This window comes from Vipera ursinii (genome assembly GCF_947247035.1).
Source record: "Vipera ursinii genome assembly, chromosome: 4".
Classification (NCBI taxonomy): domain Eukaryota; kingdom Metazoa; phylum Chordata; class Lepidosauria; order Squamata; family Viperidae; genus Vipera; species Vipera ursinii.
This window is the reverse complement of record NC_139514.1, coordinates 3469303-3485749: the sequence shown is the minus strand read 5'-3', so window position 1 is coordinate 3485749 and position 16447 is coordinate 3469303. Positions and strand designations below refer to the sequence as shown.

The 16447-nt window shown below is 45.1% G+C and overlaps 1 protein-coding gene across 1 annotated transcript in view; it reads left to right on the top strand.

Moving 5' to 3' along the window:
* Positions 1-16447, top strand: part of MYO7A (myosin VIIA) — a 73041-nt gene that overhangs the window by 34709 nt on the left and 21885 nt on the right. Inside the window, exons 15-25 of the mRNA XM_083362590.1 lie at positions 1409-1536; positions 2577-2703; positions 5023-5142; positions 5277-5450; positions 6200-6427; positions 7389-7559; positions 9563-9680; positions 11708-11834; positions 13083-13252; positions 14064-14254; positions 15558-15682. Coding sequence (XP_083218716.1) covers positions 1409-1536; positions 2577-2703; positions 5023-5142; positions 5277-5450; positions 6200-6427; positions 7389-7559; positions 9563-9680; positions 11708-11834; positions 13083-13252; positions 14064-14254; positions 15558-15682 — 1679 coding nt within the window. The remainder of the gene's footprint in view (positions 1-1408; positions 1537-2576; positions 2704-5022; positions 5143-5276; positions 5451-6199; positions 6428-7388; positions 7560-9562; positions 9681-11707; positions 11835-13082; positions 13253-14063; positions 14255-15557; positions 15683-16447) is intronic.

Here is a 16447-nt window from a genome sequence, read left to right as displayed (position 1 = left end):
CCCCTTGCTCTGCAGACTGATTCCAGATCAGTAGAATACAATAGAATAGAGCTGGAAGGGACCCTGGAGGTCTTCTAGTCCAGCCCCCTGCTCAAGCAGGAAAACCTATACCATCTCAGACAGGGGAATGTCCAGTCTCTTCTTAAAAATCTCCAGTGATGGAGCGCCCACGATTTCTGGTGGCAAGCTGTTCCTCTGGTTGATTGTCCTCACTGTCAGGAAGTTTCTCCTTAGTTCCACGTTGCTTCTCTCTTTGGTCAGTTTCCAACCGTTGTTTCTCGTCCTTCCCTCTGATGCTCTGGTGAACAACCTGACCCCCTCCTCTTCTTTGGGGCAGCCCCTCAGATACTGGAATACCAGTGATGGTGAACTTATTGGGGTTCGGCTTGTCAGAACATCAGAAAGTGTCTCCCTTGACACTGCTGACTGTCACCTCCACCCCTCAACCTGGATAAAAAGAGGCCTCTCTTCAGATTCTCCTTTCCTGCAGACCTCTGGGAGTCATAGAGAGGGCCCTGCTCTTGGGGGGGTGTCTCTGGAGCTTCCAAAAATTGGGCGCCTTGTCACAGGCTCACCAACGCTGTTCTAGATCAGTGGGTCTCCAAACTTGGCAACTTTAAAACTTGTAGACTTCAACTCCCAGAATTGAAGACCTGTAGACTTCAACTCCTAGGATTGAAGACCTGTAGACTTCAACTCCCAGGATTGAAGACTTGTAGACTTCAACTCCCAGAATTTAAGACTTGTAGACTTCAACTCCCAGGATTGAAGACCTGTAGACTTCAACTCCTAGGATTGAAGACCTGTAGACTTCAACTCCCAGGATTGAAGACCTGTAGACTTCAACTCCCAGAATTTAAGACTTGCAGACTTCAACTCACAGAATTTAAGACTTGTAGACTTCAACTCCCAGGATTGAAGACCTGTAGACTTTAACTCCTAGGATTGAAGACCTGTAGACTTCAACTCCCAGGATTGAAGACCTGTAGACTTCAACTCCCAGAATTTAAGACTTGCAGACTTCAACTCCCAGAATTCCTCAGCTGGCCATTCTCTGGCTGGGGAATTCTGGCAGCTGAAGTCCACCAGTCTTCCATTTGCCAACTTTGGAGAGCCCTGTTCTAGATAGATTGAGAATAGGGTGAAGAAATGAATCTTTCTCACATTCCGGCTTGCCTTGGGTTGTTGGGGACTGAGAATTCTGCCAGGTTTGTTTGTTTGTTTGTTTAAATTTAATTTAATTTAATTTAATAATTTAATTTAATTTAATTTAATTTAATTTAATTTAATTAATTTAATTTAATTTAATTTAATTTAATTTAATTTAATTTAATTTAATTTAATTTAATTTAATTTCTATAGGTTGACCTATTTCACAAATTGTACCTGTACCCTGTTGCTTCCTCAGGTGACCAAGCGCCTTCATGATGGCGAGTCCACCGTCCAGGGGAACAGCATGCTGGAGGACCGCCCAACATCCAATTTGGAGAAACTGCATTTTATTATTGGGAACGGCATCCTGAGGCCAACTTTAAGGTTAGAAATCAGGGGAAAAAAGCAGAAATGCTCCAGGTGTGCATTGCAGAGGTGTACATCAAAATAACAGCAACCCACTGCCATCGGAGGAGTGTTGTGCCCAAATATTTACAGGCCACAACAGGGAAGAGGTCAAAAAAGCCAAGAGGGTACCACAACTGTGTAATCAAAGCCCTGTATTTCACTTATATGTCAGTGGGCTTGGAGAACCTTCCAAGAATTGGAGACTCCAAGATTTGGAGATTCCAAAATTTGGAGACTCCCAAGATTTGAAGATTCCAAAATTTGGAGATGCCAAGATTTAGAGATTCCAAAATGTGGGATACTCCAAGATTTGGAGTTTCCAAAATTTGGAGATTCCAAGATTTGGAGACTCCAAGATTTCAGATTGCACATTTTGAGATTCCAAGATTTGAAGATTCCAAAATTTGGAGATTGCAAGATTTGGAGACTCCAAGATTTGAGACTGCAAGATTTGGAGACCCCAAGATTTTTCAAATGGATTTGATTAGCAGTTGAAGTTGGATTGCATCATTTCTTCTTCTTCTTCTTCTTCTTCTTCTTCTTCTTCTTCTTCTTCTTCTTCTTCTTCTTCTTCTTCTTCTTCTTCTTCTCCTCCTCCTTCTCCTCCTCCTCCTCTTCCTCTTCCTCCTCCTCCTCCTCCTTCTTCTTCCTCTTCCTCTTCTTCTTCTTCTTCTTCTTCTTCTTCTTCTTCTTCTTCTTCTTCTTCTTCTTCTTCTTCTTCTTCTTCTCTTCCTCCTTCTCCTCCTCCTCCTCCTCCTCCTCCTCTTCTTCTTCTTCTTCTTCTTCTTCTTCTTCTTCTTCTTCTTCTTCTTCTTCTTCTTCTTCTTCTTCTTCTTCTTCTCCTCCTCCTCCTTCTCCTCCTCCTCCTCCTCCTCCTCCTCTTCTTCTTCTTCTTCTTCTTCTTCTTCTTCTTCTTCTTCTTCTTCTTCTTCTTCTTCTTCTTCTTCTTCTTCTTCTTCTTCTTCTTCTTCTTCTTCTTCTTCTTCTTCTTCTTCTTCTTCTTCTTCTTCTTCCAGAGATGAAATCTACTGCCAAATCTGCAAGCAGCTGACCCAAAACCCTTCCAAAAACAGCCACGCCAGAGGATGGATCCTGGTGTCCTTATGTGTGGGCTGTTTCGCCCCCTCGGAGAAATTTGTCAAGGTAAGCCAAGGATGGGCCACCTTCTCGGTCTGGGTGATGGAGATATCTTGGAGGGAAATATTTTCGTTTCCAAGAGCCCCCGAGATCTTGCCTGGATGAAGAAGGCTGGCATATTCCATCTTTCTTTGCATTTTGGAGGAGGTGAAGCCTGGAAGTGGCAATTTGTTGGGTCATCAACAGAGACAGAGCATCAAGATCAAGAGAAGGATAATAATAATAATAATAATAATAATAATAATAATAATAATAATAATAATAATAATAATAATAATAATTTCTCCTTAATTCCAGGTTGCTTCTCTCCTTGATGAGTTTCCATCTGTTGTTTCTTGTCCTGCCTTCAGGTTGCCCCTTTCCATTTTGTGTTGTTCACACTTCACCTAGATTCCGGTCTGCTATATTCATCCTAGAATATAGCACACAACGCTGGGCTCCCCATTTGAGGAAGGATATGGGTAAACTGGAGCAGGTTCAGGGGTGTCCCACCAAGATGGTGAGACTTGGAAAGAAAAACTTATAAGGAACTTTTGAGTATGTTGAGTTTGGAGAAGGCTTCAAGGAGATAAGAGAACCCTAACCCAGGGGTAGGCAACCTTGGCTCTTTTATGACTCGTGGACTTCAACTCCCAGAATTCCTGAGGCAGCCACGCTGAGGGGAAAGGGAGAGGTTTCCATGCTGAACCATGCTGGCTGAGGAATTCTGGGAGTTGAAGTCCACGAGTCACGAAGGGGCCATAGTTCCCCCATGCTGGCTCAGGAATTCTGGGAGTTGAAGTCCACCAGTCATAAAAGAGCCAAGGTTGCCTACCTCCTGCCCTAGAACATTGCTTGAAAGTAGCATTGGTGATTTTAGCACTGATACACGTTGACTGGCTTCTGAGGCCCTTTTCACGGATCGCTTTGTAATTTGCAAACGGCAAATGTATTATTCTTCTCCAACTTGGTAGCCTTCCCCCCCAACCCACCCACCCACTGCGCTTCCTCCTCGGCAACTCTTACTAGGACATCCTCAAGGCACCAGTTGAGGGAAAACCGTTGCAAGTTACACGGGCCTATTGGCTGCGTGTCCTTCCAAAAGAATTAAAGACAATTTTGCATTTATGGAAGAGTTAAAAAAAAGAGGTCTTGCCACCCAGAGTTCTTTTTAAACTAAAGGCGGGGGCTGAATTATTCCCTGATGCTTTTTTTTTCTTTTTTATCTTGCAGGTTTTTGATTTAAAACCTTGAAGTTCTATTAAAAAGAAACATCTCTTAATAAAAAAAATTAAAAGCCATCAAGAAATGGTTCTTTCCTGCTCTAGGACTGAGATCATGTCCTTCGGGAACCTAGTTTAATCCTTCCCAGACCAAATTGTACTCTCAAATTAACGATAGTTCAGCCCGACTAACGTATCAGTTTTTCAGAGACCAGAGCTCGTGTGTGTGTGGGGAAATAAATGGTGGTGCTTGGACTTCATTAGTCCCTGGGATGGGAGACCACCAGGAAAGGCCAGGACTGAAGAGCTACTGTGGGCAGTTTATTTATTATTTATTGATGGGATTTATATCCCGCCCTATCTCCCGAAGGACTCAGGGCGGCTAACAACAAAACATATAAAAGTACAGAAATCAAGATAAAAATAAAATTGAAATCATCTGTGCAATAAATTAAAATTAAAGAATTAAAAAGTTACAGGCCACCCTCAACTTAACAGCCCAAATTGAGTCCCACAATTTCTGTTGCTAAGCAAGACAGTTGTTCAGTGAATTCTGTCCCGTTTTACGACCTTCCTTGCCCCGATTGGGGTAGGCAACCTCGGCTCTTTCATGACTCGTGGACTTCAACTCCCAGAATTCCTGAGCCAGCCACGCTGAGGGCAAAGGGAGAGGTTTCCATGCTGAGCCATGCTGGCTGAGGAATTCTGGGAGTTGAAGTCCACAAGTCACGAAGGGGCCATAGTTCCCCCATGCTGGCTCAGGAATTCTGGGAGTTGAAGTCCACGAGTCACGAAGGGGCCATAGTTTCCCCATGCTGGCTGTGGAATTCTGGGAGTTGAAGTCCCCAAATCATGAAGGGGCCAAAGTTCCCCCATGCTGGCTGAGGAATTCTGGGAGTTGAAGTCCACCCGTCGTAAAAGACCCAAGGTTGCCTACCCCTGCCCTAACTCTATTGTTGCTGGTCATTGAGCGAGTAAATAAATACATTTCAAAAAAAAATTCCTGGATGTCCACTGAACGAAGAACTGGGCTAAATTATGGGCTACCATTTCTGATTTCATTTTTCAAAATGTAACCGTCATGGCTAAATCTTTTCATGTCGGTTTTGTGTCTTCCCAACAGTATTTAAGGAACTTCATCATTGGGGGTCCCCCAGGCTATGCCCCTTATTGCGAAGAGAGGCTCCGAAGGACGTTTGTCAACGGGACCCGGACTCAGCCCCCAAGCTGGCTGGAGCTTCAGGTAGCCATTTTGAAGACGTGCGAAGCTGAAACTCATGAACGGCCCACATTTTGTCTCATCCAGGCGCCGCTTCAGATTCTAATTGTCCCGCCCTTGCTGCCAGGCGCCTTTACAATCTTGGTTTCTCCTGGCAGGCGACCAAATCCAAGAAGCCGATCATGCTTCCGGTCACATTTATGGACGGCACCACGAAGACCTTGTTAACCGACTCGGCCACCACGGCTAAGGAGCTTTGCAGCTCGTTGGCTGACAAGATAAGTCTGAGGGACCACTTTGGCTTCTCGCTTTACATCGCCCTTTTTGACAAGGTAGGAAACAGCGTTGGGAGAAAAGAGCTCCAGGATGTTGGCTGGGGAATTCTGGGAGTTGAAGTCCACACGTTTTAAACTTGCCAAGGTTGGGAAACCCTGGTTTAACATCTGACCCAGCTGGCTTTCATGCCTAAGGCAGGACTAGAACTCCCAGTCTCCTGGTGATTGGCCGAAAGTCACCCAGTTGGCTTTCACGCTTAAGATGGGACAAGTAATTGGCCAAAGACGCCTAAAGCGGGACTAGAATTCACCGTTTCCTGGTGATTGGGCCAAAGGTAGCCAGTTGGCTTTCATGCCTAAGGCAGGACTAGAACTCACCATCTCCTGCTGATTGGCCCAAGTCACCCAGTTGGCTTTCACACTTAAGGTGGGACAAGTGATTGGCCAAAATCGCCTAAAGCGGGACTAGAATTCACCGTCTCTTGGTGATTGGGCCAAAGTCGGCCAGTTGGCTTTCATGCCTAAGGAAGGACTAGAACTCAACGTCTCCTGGTGACTGGCCCAAAGTCACCCAGTTGGCTTTCATGCCTAAGGCGGGACTAGAATTCACCCGCTCCTGATGATTGACCCAAAGTCACCTGGTTGGCTTTCATATCTAAGGCAGGACTAGAACTCACCGTCTCTTGGTGATTGGCCCAAAGTGACCCAGCTGGCTTTCATGCCTAAGGCGGAACTAGAACTCGCCGTCTCCCGGTGATTGGCCCAAAGTCGCCCAGTTGGTTTTCTCTTTCCCTCCTCTTTGCCAGGTCTCTTCCCTCGGAAGCGGCAGCGACCACGTCATGGATGCGATCTCGCAGTGCGAGCAGTTTGCCAAGGAACAGGGCGCCCAGGAACGCAATGCCCCTTGGCGACTCTTCTTCCGAAAGGAGATCTTCACCCCTTGGCATAATCCCACCGATGACTACGTCGCCACCAGTCTCATTTACCAGCAGATCGTCAGAGGGGTGAAGTTTGGGGAGTACCGTTGTGATAAGGCAAGCTGGCATTTGGAGTCCCTCCCATGTTCAAAATTCGGGGCAAGTCCAGATCTTGGATGGAAAAAAAACCCGGATCCTAAAATGGGGGTATCTGAGGAGAAAAGCTTTGGGGCCAGCATTTTGATGTTCTTTTACGAGTGGTATTTCCCTTTGATATTAATGCAGCCTGCTACTAAGAGTTGTGTCTCTCAAGAAGGGTTGTCATCTGGTCCAATCAATCAGTCAGTCAGTCAGTCAATCAATCAATCAATAGTACAAGTCTTTAGATTTGGAGAGGGCCATTTTGAGCAACAATACTAGAATAGGTAGTGAAGCAACCTAGAACTGAGGAGAAACTTCTTGACTGTGAGAACAATTAACCAGTGGAACCACCTGCCTCCAGAAGCGATGAATGCTCCAACACTGGGAGTTTTTAAGAAGAGAATGGACAGCCATTTGTCTGAAATGGTATAGGTCAGGGGTAGGCAACCTTGGCTCTTTTATGACTCGTGGACTTCAACTCCCAGAATTCCTGAGCCAGCATGGCTGAGCTTGGAAACTCTCCCTTTCCCCTCAGCACAGCTGGCTCAGGAATTCTGGGAGTTGAAGTCCACGAGTCATAAAAGAGCCAAGGTTGCCTACCCCTGGTATAGGGTTTCCTGCCTGAGCAGGGGGTTGGACTAGAAGACCTCCAAGGTCCCTTCCAACTTTTTTTTATTATTGTTATTATTATTTAAGGTAGTGATGTTAGTAGCAATAGGAGTCTACAATTAGATTCACAGTTCTAAAATGGATGAAACCAGTTTGAGTCTAGTGGTTAAGGTACTAGATGAGAAAGCAGAAGGCTGTGAGTTCTAGTCCCGCCTTAGGCGTGAAAGTCAGCCCGGTATCTTCTACTGTGCTAAAGAGAATCGGAAGATTTTTTTTAAAAAAATATTTTTACTTTTTCCCGACTGCCTCTTCCTGTCCGTCTTTGCAGGAGGAAGACATGGCCGAGTTAGCTTCCCAGCAATACTATGTGGATTATGGATCTGAAATGGTCTTGGAGCGCCTCCTGAATCTGATCCCCTCCTACATCCCAGATCGAGAGATCACGCCTTCCAAAACCGTGGAGAAGTGGGCCCAGTTTATCATTGCTGCCCATAAAAAGGTAAAGCCAGATGGATTTCCTCTGCAACTGGAGGGAGAGAAGCCAGGGCAGGCCCAGATGGAGCTGCCTGCCCAACTTCATGGAAGGATCATCTGCAGTGGATAAGGCACACGCTAGAACGAAAGGGACCATGAGTTCAAGTCCTGCCTTAGGCTTGAAAGCCAGCTGAGTAACTTTGGAGCCAGTCATGAAAGAGACGGTGGGTTCTAGTCCCGCTTTAGGCATAAAAGCCAGCTGAATAACTTTGAGCCAATCACCAAAGAGATGGTGGGTTCTAGTCCCATCTTAGGCATGAAAGCCAATTGCCTAATTTTGGGCCAATCACAAAAGAGATGGTGGGTTCTAGTCCCGCCTTAGGCATGAAAGCCAATTGCCAACTTTGGGCCAATCACAAAAGAGATGGTGGGTTCTAGTCCCGTCTTAGGCATGAAAGCCAATTGCCTAACTTTGGGCCAATCACAAAAGAGATGGTGGGTTCTAGTCCCACCTTAGACATGAAAGCCAATTGCCTAATTTTGGGCCAATCACGAAAGAGACGGTGGGTTCTAGTCCCGCCTTAGGCATGAAAGCCAGCTGAGTAACTTTGAGCCAATTACCAGGAGACTCTGAGTTCAAGTCCCACCTTCGGCATGAAAACTGGCTGGGTGACTTTGGGCTGGTCATTCTCTCTCTCAGCCCAACATACCTCACAGGGCTGTTGTGGGGAAAATAGGCAGAGGATGGTATGGGATTTGTTCACTGCCTTGAGTTATTTGTAAAATTAATAAAAGTGGGATATATATGAATGAATGAATTAAAATGAATGAATGAATGAACGAACAAACAAATGTCAGTTGTAATTGAGCTATCAAACTCCCCGTCCCTTTTAGGCACCTAAACAGAGGCCAGGCCCCAAACATTGGATGGAGTTGGGCATTACCCAAACTGAATGAAATAAATACATAAATTTATTTACGTTTATTTATTATTTTTATATATTTATTACATTTATACGCCGCCAAACTCCAAATTTCTCTTCGTGGCATTGGTGAACTGGTTTTTCAAGAGAGCGAGCAGCATGTCCGCTGTTTCCTGTTGCACATCCTTCCACATATTTTCCAACACATGTTTCAACAGCAGAATGGGCTCACTTTACAGACACTAAATGAATACAATAATGCTAACCAATGTAAAACAGGGTCTCATCCTCGCTAACCTAAGGGAAGAGCAACAAAGAGGATCAGGGGACTGGAGGCTAAAATGTATGAAGAACGGTGGCTGGAATTGGGTATGTCTAGTTTAATGAAGAGAAGGACGAGCGGGGACAGGATAGCAGCGTTCCAATATCTCAGGGGCTGCCACAAAAAAAGAGGGGGTCCACCTATTCTCCAAAGCACCAGAAGGCAGGAGAAGAAGCAACGGATGGAAATTCATCAAGGAGAGAAGCAACCTAGAACTAAGGAGAAACTGCCTGACCGTGAGGACAATTAACCAGTGGAACAACCTGCCTCCAGGAGTTGTGAATACTCCAACACTGGAAGTTTTAAAGAAGAGATTAGACTACCGTTTGTCTGAAATGGTATAGGGCAGGGGTGTCAAACTCAATTTCATTGAGGGCCGCATCAGCATTGCGGTTGCCCTCAGGGAGCCGGGTGGGTATTGCCAGGGTGGGCGTGGCCTACTGGGTGGGCGTGGCCAGCTCTACATCGTTGGCATCAAGGGTGCCTATGGGGGCCTGGGTGGGAGTGGGACAGATCTGAGGGTCTCTGGCAGGAGGAGGGTCTCTGGGCCAGGGCCAAGGCAGTGGGGGCCGTTCCCTCACTGTTTCCAGGATGGCTTCACGGGCCGCATGAAACCACTTTGTGGGCCGGATCTGGCCCCCGGGCCTTGTGTTTGACATGTCTGGTATAGGGTTTCCTGCCTGAGCGGGGGGTTGGACTAGATGACCTCCAAGGTCCCTTCCAACTCTTCTGTTGTTCTGTTAGTCCATGTCAACAATCAAGACTTTTTTCTTTGCCTTCCAGGGAATTTATACTCAAAAGAGAGTGGACCCAAAGCGAGTTAAAGAAGAGGTGGTCGATTTTGCCCGTTTTAAGTGGCCTTTGCTGTTCTCCAGATTCTACGAAGCATTTAAGTTTTCAGGTAAGCCCAAAGTTTCCCTTCACTTGAAGACCGCGAACTCACGCTACTGCACAACAGGTAGGGATCACTAAGGCAATTATGTTGTCATTTTTTCCCCCTGACCCCCGAGGGTTCTTCTGGAGGCATTTGGTAAGCCCCAAGCATTTGTGTCAGAGCGTGCACAGTTTTATTGTGCTGAGATAACCCAGGAGTAAACACAGTAAACAGTGGTCTATATTAAGTGGTGGTTTATCTTACACTATCTACAATATCATACACCAGGAACAATATACACACACAGGTGCTAATACAGCAGGCTCCAACACACAGCAGTTACAGCAGGAAAACGGAAGAGCCATACCTTTTATACAAAGGCTCTTAAAGAGACTCAGACCCTGCTGAGTCATTCCCATCATTACATCTTAAATCTTATATTACATAAGCTGGTTAGCTGTTAAATCAGGGGTCTTCAAACTTGGCCCTTTTATAACTTGTGGACTTCAACTCCCAGAATTCCTCAGCCAGCACTGAGGTCGAAATTCAAATCCAGGTCATAAGTACCCTCCTCTCGAGAAGATCTATCAGAACTTTGAACGGTCATGAAGTGACTGTTGTATGTTGAGGACTACTTTTAGATTAGATTGGATTGGATTGGATTGGATTAGATTAGATTAGATTAGATTAGATTAGATTAGATTAGATTAGATTAGATTAGATTAGATTAGATTAGATTAGATTAGATTAGATTAGATTGACTTTATTGTCATTTTTTTTTCCTGTGGGCACAACGGCACAAATTAAAAATGAAATTTAGTTGCTTGCTCTCAACCCTACACTTGAGTTTGCAAGTGTAGTTTGCAAGAGGAGAAATCAGGTGTGGAGAACACATGGTGGACAACACAACTCCTCCAATCCCCAGACCAGTTTTGTGCGATATTTTACATGTTTGCAATAGGAACATGAGGATGGTTAGAATTGTCAACATAGACCTCTAGATACCTGAATGTAGAGATTTCGCTTGAAAAAACCCTCAGCTGGCTGAGGAATTCTGGGAGTTGAAGTCCGCAAGACTTAAAGTTGCCAAGGTTGAGGACCCCTGCTCTAGAGGTTTTCCCAAGATCTCTCTCAGGGCTTCAGATTCATGATCTATTAACTTTTATAAATGTATTTAGAGTTGGTCTTGATTTGCAGACCTCTGTCAATTTATTGTACTTATCGTCAAAATGTTTTGCAGTAAATATGTGGTAAATAGATTTCAAACCTCACGAGGGACAGAATCAAAAGAAGGGAACCACAATAGCCAAGATAGGCGTGGCTACTTAGAGCCGCAGTTGTTCCTAAGTGAATCACTGCAGTTCTTAAATTGGCAGCATCGTCGTTAGGTGAATCTGGCTTCCCCCTCGACTTGGTCTGTCGGAAGGTTAAGCGTCAAACCCAATTTTACCACCTCTTTTGCCATGGTTGTTAAGCGAAACGCTGCAGTCGTTAAGTGAAACATGCAGTCGTTAAGCGAATCCCCCTTGTTGACCTTGCTTGCCAAAAGCCAGCTCGGAAGGTCACAAAAGAGGATCACAAAAGGGGATCACTCACTGACCCTGAGAATAGAATAGAATAGAATAGAATAGAATAGAATAGAATAGAATAGAATAGAATAGAATAGAATAGAATAGAATAGAATAGAATAGAATAGAATAGAATAGAATAACAGAACTGGAAGGGACCTTGTAGGTCATCTAGTCCAACCCCACGCCCAAGCAGGAGACCCTTCACCATTTCTGACAGTTGGCCGTCCAGTCTCTTCTTGAAAGCCTCCAGTGATGAAGCTTCCCACAGCCCGAAAAGACCCTTTTGTAAGTCACTTTTTTCAGTGCCGTTGTAACGGTCTAACGGTCGCTAAACGAATGATTCTAAGTCGAGGACTATCTATGAAGCTGTTCGTTAAGGAGGGAAACCGCCATTCCTTTGAGCAAGGTGGTTCGGGGTGAGACCACACCTCCTTTTCCTTCATTTTCTTTCTGCATTTCCCTTCCCCCCCTCCCTAACACCAGGTCCCAGCCTTCCGCAAAATGAGCTGATTGTAGCCGTGAACTGGACCGGGGTCTATTTTGTAGACGAACAAGAACAAGTCCTTCTGGAATATTCCTTCCCAGAAATAACTGCTGTCTCCAGCAATAGGTAAGACCTTAAAAAAACAAAAAAAACACCCACCAGGTAATCCATAGCTGCACGAACAGTGCCCTAAGGAAGCGGTTCTCAACCTCTCTAACTTTAAGATGGGTGGACTTCAACTCCCAGAATTCCCCAGCCAGCCACGCTGGCTGGGGAATTCTGGGAGTTGAAGTCCACCCATCTTAAAGTGGCCAACACTGTTCTAAGTGGTAATTTCCCATTTTCTACAGAATGGAATCCTGATATGCAGTCTTAATTTCCTGTATGTCAGCCTCATCCTGTCCATGGGCAAAATTGTCGATAATTTCTCACCAGCAAATCAGAACTCTGAAGCCAAGGCCCAGGTCACAGATAAACCTCCAAGTGGCCTCAACGACCCTTTAAAAGAAGGCAAATGACCGGCTGTCTGCAAGGAGTATAAATCCTTCCTTTCCCCACCACTCAGTCAGAGCCGAAGAAGCTTCTTGGGTGTCTATGGAGCTTCTCCGTCCTCCAGGTCCTGGTTGTCCCAAAGGTGGTTTTTCATGAGGCAACTGGACTTTCTTGTTTTTCTTTGAAGACGTTTCGCTTCTCATCCAAGAAGCTTCTTCAGGTTCTGACTGGATGGTGGGGAACGGCAGGATTTATACTCCTTGCAGAAAAAATGGGTCATTTGCCTCCTTTTAGAGAGTCGTTGAGGCCACTGGGAGGATTATCTGCGTCCTGAGTGCTGCAAATGGGTGTGGAGCCTTCTTGGTGCTGCGGAAAGGACGGTGTTGCAGACTGGAGATAGATAGATCGCCAATTTTGCACTACTTGGGTGACCCTGAGGACGCAGATAAACCTCCAGGTGGCCTCAACGACCCTCCAAAAGGAGGCAAACGACCCGTTTTTCTGCAAGGAGTATCAATCCTTCCGTTCCCCACCATCCAGTCAGAACCTGAAGAAGCTTCTTGGAGGAGAAGCAAAACGTCTTCAAAAGAAAAACAAGGAAGTTGCCTCCTGAAAAAGCACCATTTGGGCAACCAGGACCTGGAGGACTCCATAGATGTGTGTGTGTGTGTGTGATGGGACACACAAGAGTCCACCTGAAGTCATCCACTTCCTTCTGCAGTGGCAGGATTCGTTCTCTAAGAGCCAGGTTCTGTTTGGCCAAGGAAGGCAGGCCGATATTTTTTTTTTTTTTGCAAACGGGTTTGGGAAGACTTCCTAGCGCTCAGTGTTGGGTCTGCTCTGCTGGCTGATTTCTTTCCCTTTTCGTCCCGTTTTGGGCAGTGGAGGAAAACTCCAGGGACAGAGTTTCACCTTGGCGACCATCAAAGGCGACGAGTACACCTTCACCTCCAACAACGCAGAGGACATCCGTGACCTGGTGGTCACCTTCCTGGAAGGGCTGAGGAAGAGATCGAAATATGTGGTGACGCTGCAAGACAATCCAAATCCAGGTAAGCCAAGGAGCCGGAAGGGATTTGAAGGAAATTGAGGGAGGTAATTCCTCAAGTGAAAAAGCTTTCCTCTCCTTCCCTTTTTTATGCCCTTCCTTCCTTCCTCCCTCACCCCTCACCCTTCCATCTCCTTCCTTCCTTTCTTTCTTTCTTTCTTTCTTTCTTTCTTTCTTTCTTTCTTTCTTTCTTTCTTTCTTTCTTTTTTCTTTCTTTCTTCCTTTTCTTTTTCTTTCCTTTTCTCCCTTCCCCTTCCCTCCTATCTTCCTCTTCCTTTGATGCCCTTTCCTTCCTTCCTTCCTTCCTTCCTTCCTTCCTTCCTTCCTTCCTCCCTCCCTCCCTCCCTTCTTTTCAATCTTCTTCCTTCCTTCCTTCCTTCCTTCCTTCCTTCCTTCCTTCCTTCCTTCCTTCCTTCCTTCCTTCCTTCCTTCCCTACTCTCACTCTCACAGTTCCATCTCTCTTTCTTTCCTTCCTTCTTTTCTTTTTCTTTCCCTTTCTCCCTTCCCCTTTCCTCCTATCTTCTTCCTCTTCCTTTGTTGCCCTTCTCCTTCCTTCCTTCCCTACACCACTCCAGTGATGGAGCGCCCACAACGTCTGGAGGCAACTTCTGTTCCACTGGTTGATTGTGCTCACTGTCAGGAAGTTTCTCCTTAATTCCAAGTGGCTTCTCTCCTTGATCAGTTTCCAACCATTGTTTCTCGTCCTTCCCTCTGGTGCTTTGGTGACCCCCTCCTCTTCCTTGGGGCAGCCCCTCAGATACGGATCTCTCTCCTGTCCTCCCGGCTGAGTTTTTCCAATTCTGTCTCCCTCCAGCTGGTGACGATTCCGGTTTTCTCAGCTTCCTGAAAGGAGATTTGCTGGTTCTGGACCAAGACACGGGAGAAAACGTGATGAATTCTGGCTGGGCCAACGGAGTCAATGAACGGACCAAGCAGAAGGGAGACTTTCCAACCGATTCAGTCTACGTCTTGCCCACGATGACCACGCCTCCCCCGGACATCGTGGTAAAGCACTCGGCACCCTCTTGAACTGGAAAATAAAGGGGGGGGGGTCTTCCTGGGGAAGCCATGCATAGTCCCTTGGTGGAGCTGGGAGGCCATAGAAATTGAATGGATGGATGGATGGATGGATGGATGGATGGATGCATGGATGGTTGAATGAATGAACAAATGAACGAACGAATGAATGAATGAACCTGAAGGCAGAAGAAAAAGCAACGGATGGAAACGAATCGAGGAGGGAAGCAACCTGGAATTAAGGAGAAATTTTCTGACAATTAGAACAATTAATCAGTGGAACACCAGACGTTGTCGATGCCCCAACACTGGAGTTTTTCATGAAGAGACCGGACACCCATTTGTCTGAAATGGTAAAAGGGTTTCCTGCCTGAGCAGGGGGTTGGACTAGATGACCTCCAAGGTACCTTCCAACATTATGATTATGATTGTGATTATGTTATGAATCATGTTAGAATAGAATAGAATTAGAATAGAATAGAATAGAATAGAATAGAATAGAATAGAATAGAATGGAATGGAATGGAATGGAATGGAATGGAATGGAATGGAATGGAATGGAATGGAATGGAATGGAATAGAATAGAGAGGAGGGGAGGGGAGGGGAGGGGAGGGGAGGGGAGGAGAAGGGAGAAGAGAAAAGAGGAGAGGAGAAGAGAAGAGAATAATAATAATAATAATAATAATAATAATAATAATAATAATAATAATAATAATAATACGAAGAAGAAGAAGAAGAAGAAGAAGAAGAAGAAGAAGAAGAAGAAGAAGAAGAAGAAGAAGAAGAAGAAGAAGAAGAAGAAGTAGTTGGAAGGGACCTTGGAGGTCATCTAGTCCAACCCCCTGCTCAGGCAGGAAACCCTATACCATTTCAGACAAATGGCTGTCCAGTCTCTTCTTAAACACTTCCAGTGTTGGAGCATTCACAACTTCTGGAGGCAGGTGGTTCCACTGGTTTATTGTTCTGACTGTCAGGAAGTTTCTTCTTCGTTCTACGTTGTTTTTCTCCTTGATGGAGAGCCTTAGTATCTTGGGTTTTGTTCAGTGTTCATCTTGTAAGAATACCTTAGCTGTCAAAACACAATTAAATCAAATTGAACATTATTACTTTTTCGGGACACCCAAATTTCCTTCCATACTTAACAACAGGCCTGACCTTGACTTACCATACGGGGTGCAAAATATTGATGTGATTTTTGGTGAGGGCGTTAAAGAAAAGGGGGCTCCCATGACCTTATCTTACTCATTTTCACCCCAGGTTTTTTTTGCTCTAACTCACTTGCTCCTCCAGGCTTTGGTTACTATGACTCCAAATCAGAGGCAAGAAGTCATAAGGACATCTCAGCTGGTGATGAGTGACAGCGAAGAGAGGATAAAGCCCTACACATTGGAAGAATTCTCCTACGATTATTTTAGGTAAAGCTGTGGATGTTGAGCTCAATGCCAGGAACACTTGCTGAGTTCAAATCACTGAAGAGCTGATTATTGCTATCTATCTACAACAGGGGTCTTCAAACTTGGCCCTTTTATGACTTGTGGACTTCAACTCCCAGAATTCCTCAGCCAGGCAAGCTGGCTGAGGAATTCTGAGAGCTGAAGTCCATAAGTCATAAAAGGACGACATTTGAAGACCCCTGACTTAGCCACTTCTTCGCTTAATGATCAACTAGCCGGCCCCAGTTGTAGTCACTAAATGAGGACTATCTGTATGCTGTTTATATGCTACTGTTAGATGTGATATGATTTTATTGTCTTTGAGATTATAGATCAGGGGTCTTCAAACTTGGCCCTTTTATGATTTATGGACTTCAACTCCCAGAATTCCTCAGACAGACAGACTGGCTGAGGAATTCTGGGAACTGAAGTCCACAAGTCATAAATGGGCCACCAAGTTTGAAGACCCCGTAGACTAGACAGTCACTTGTCTGAAGTAGTATAGGTCCTCCTGCTCGAGTGGGGGCCTGGACTAGAAGACCTCCAAGGTCCCTTCCAGCTCTATTCCATTCCATCCCATTCCATAATTTCTATTTTTTCTATTTTTTCTATTCTATATTTTCTATTCTATATTTTCTATTCTATTCTATATTTTCTATTCTATTCTATATTTTCTATTCTATTCTATTCTATTCTATTCTATTCTATTCTATTCTATTCTATTCTATTCCATATTTTCTATTCTAT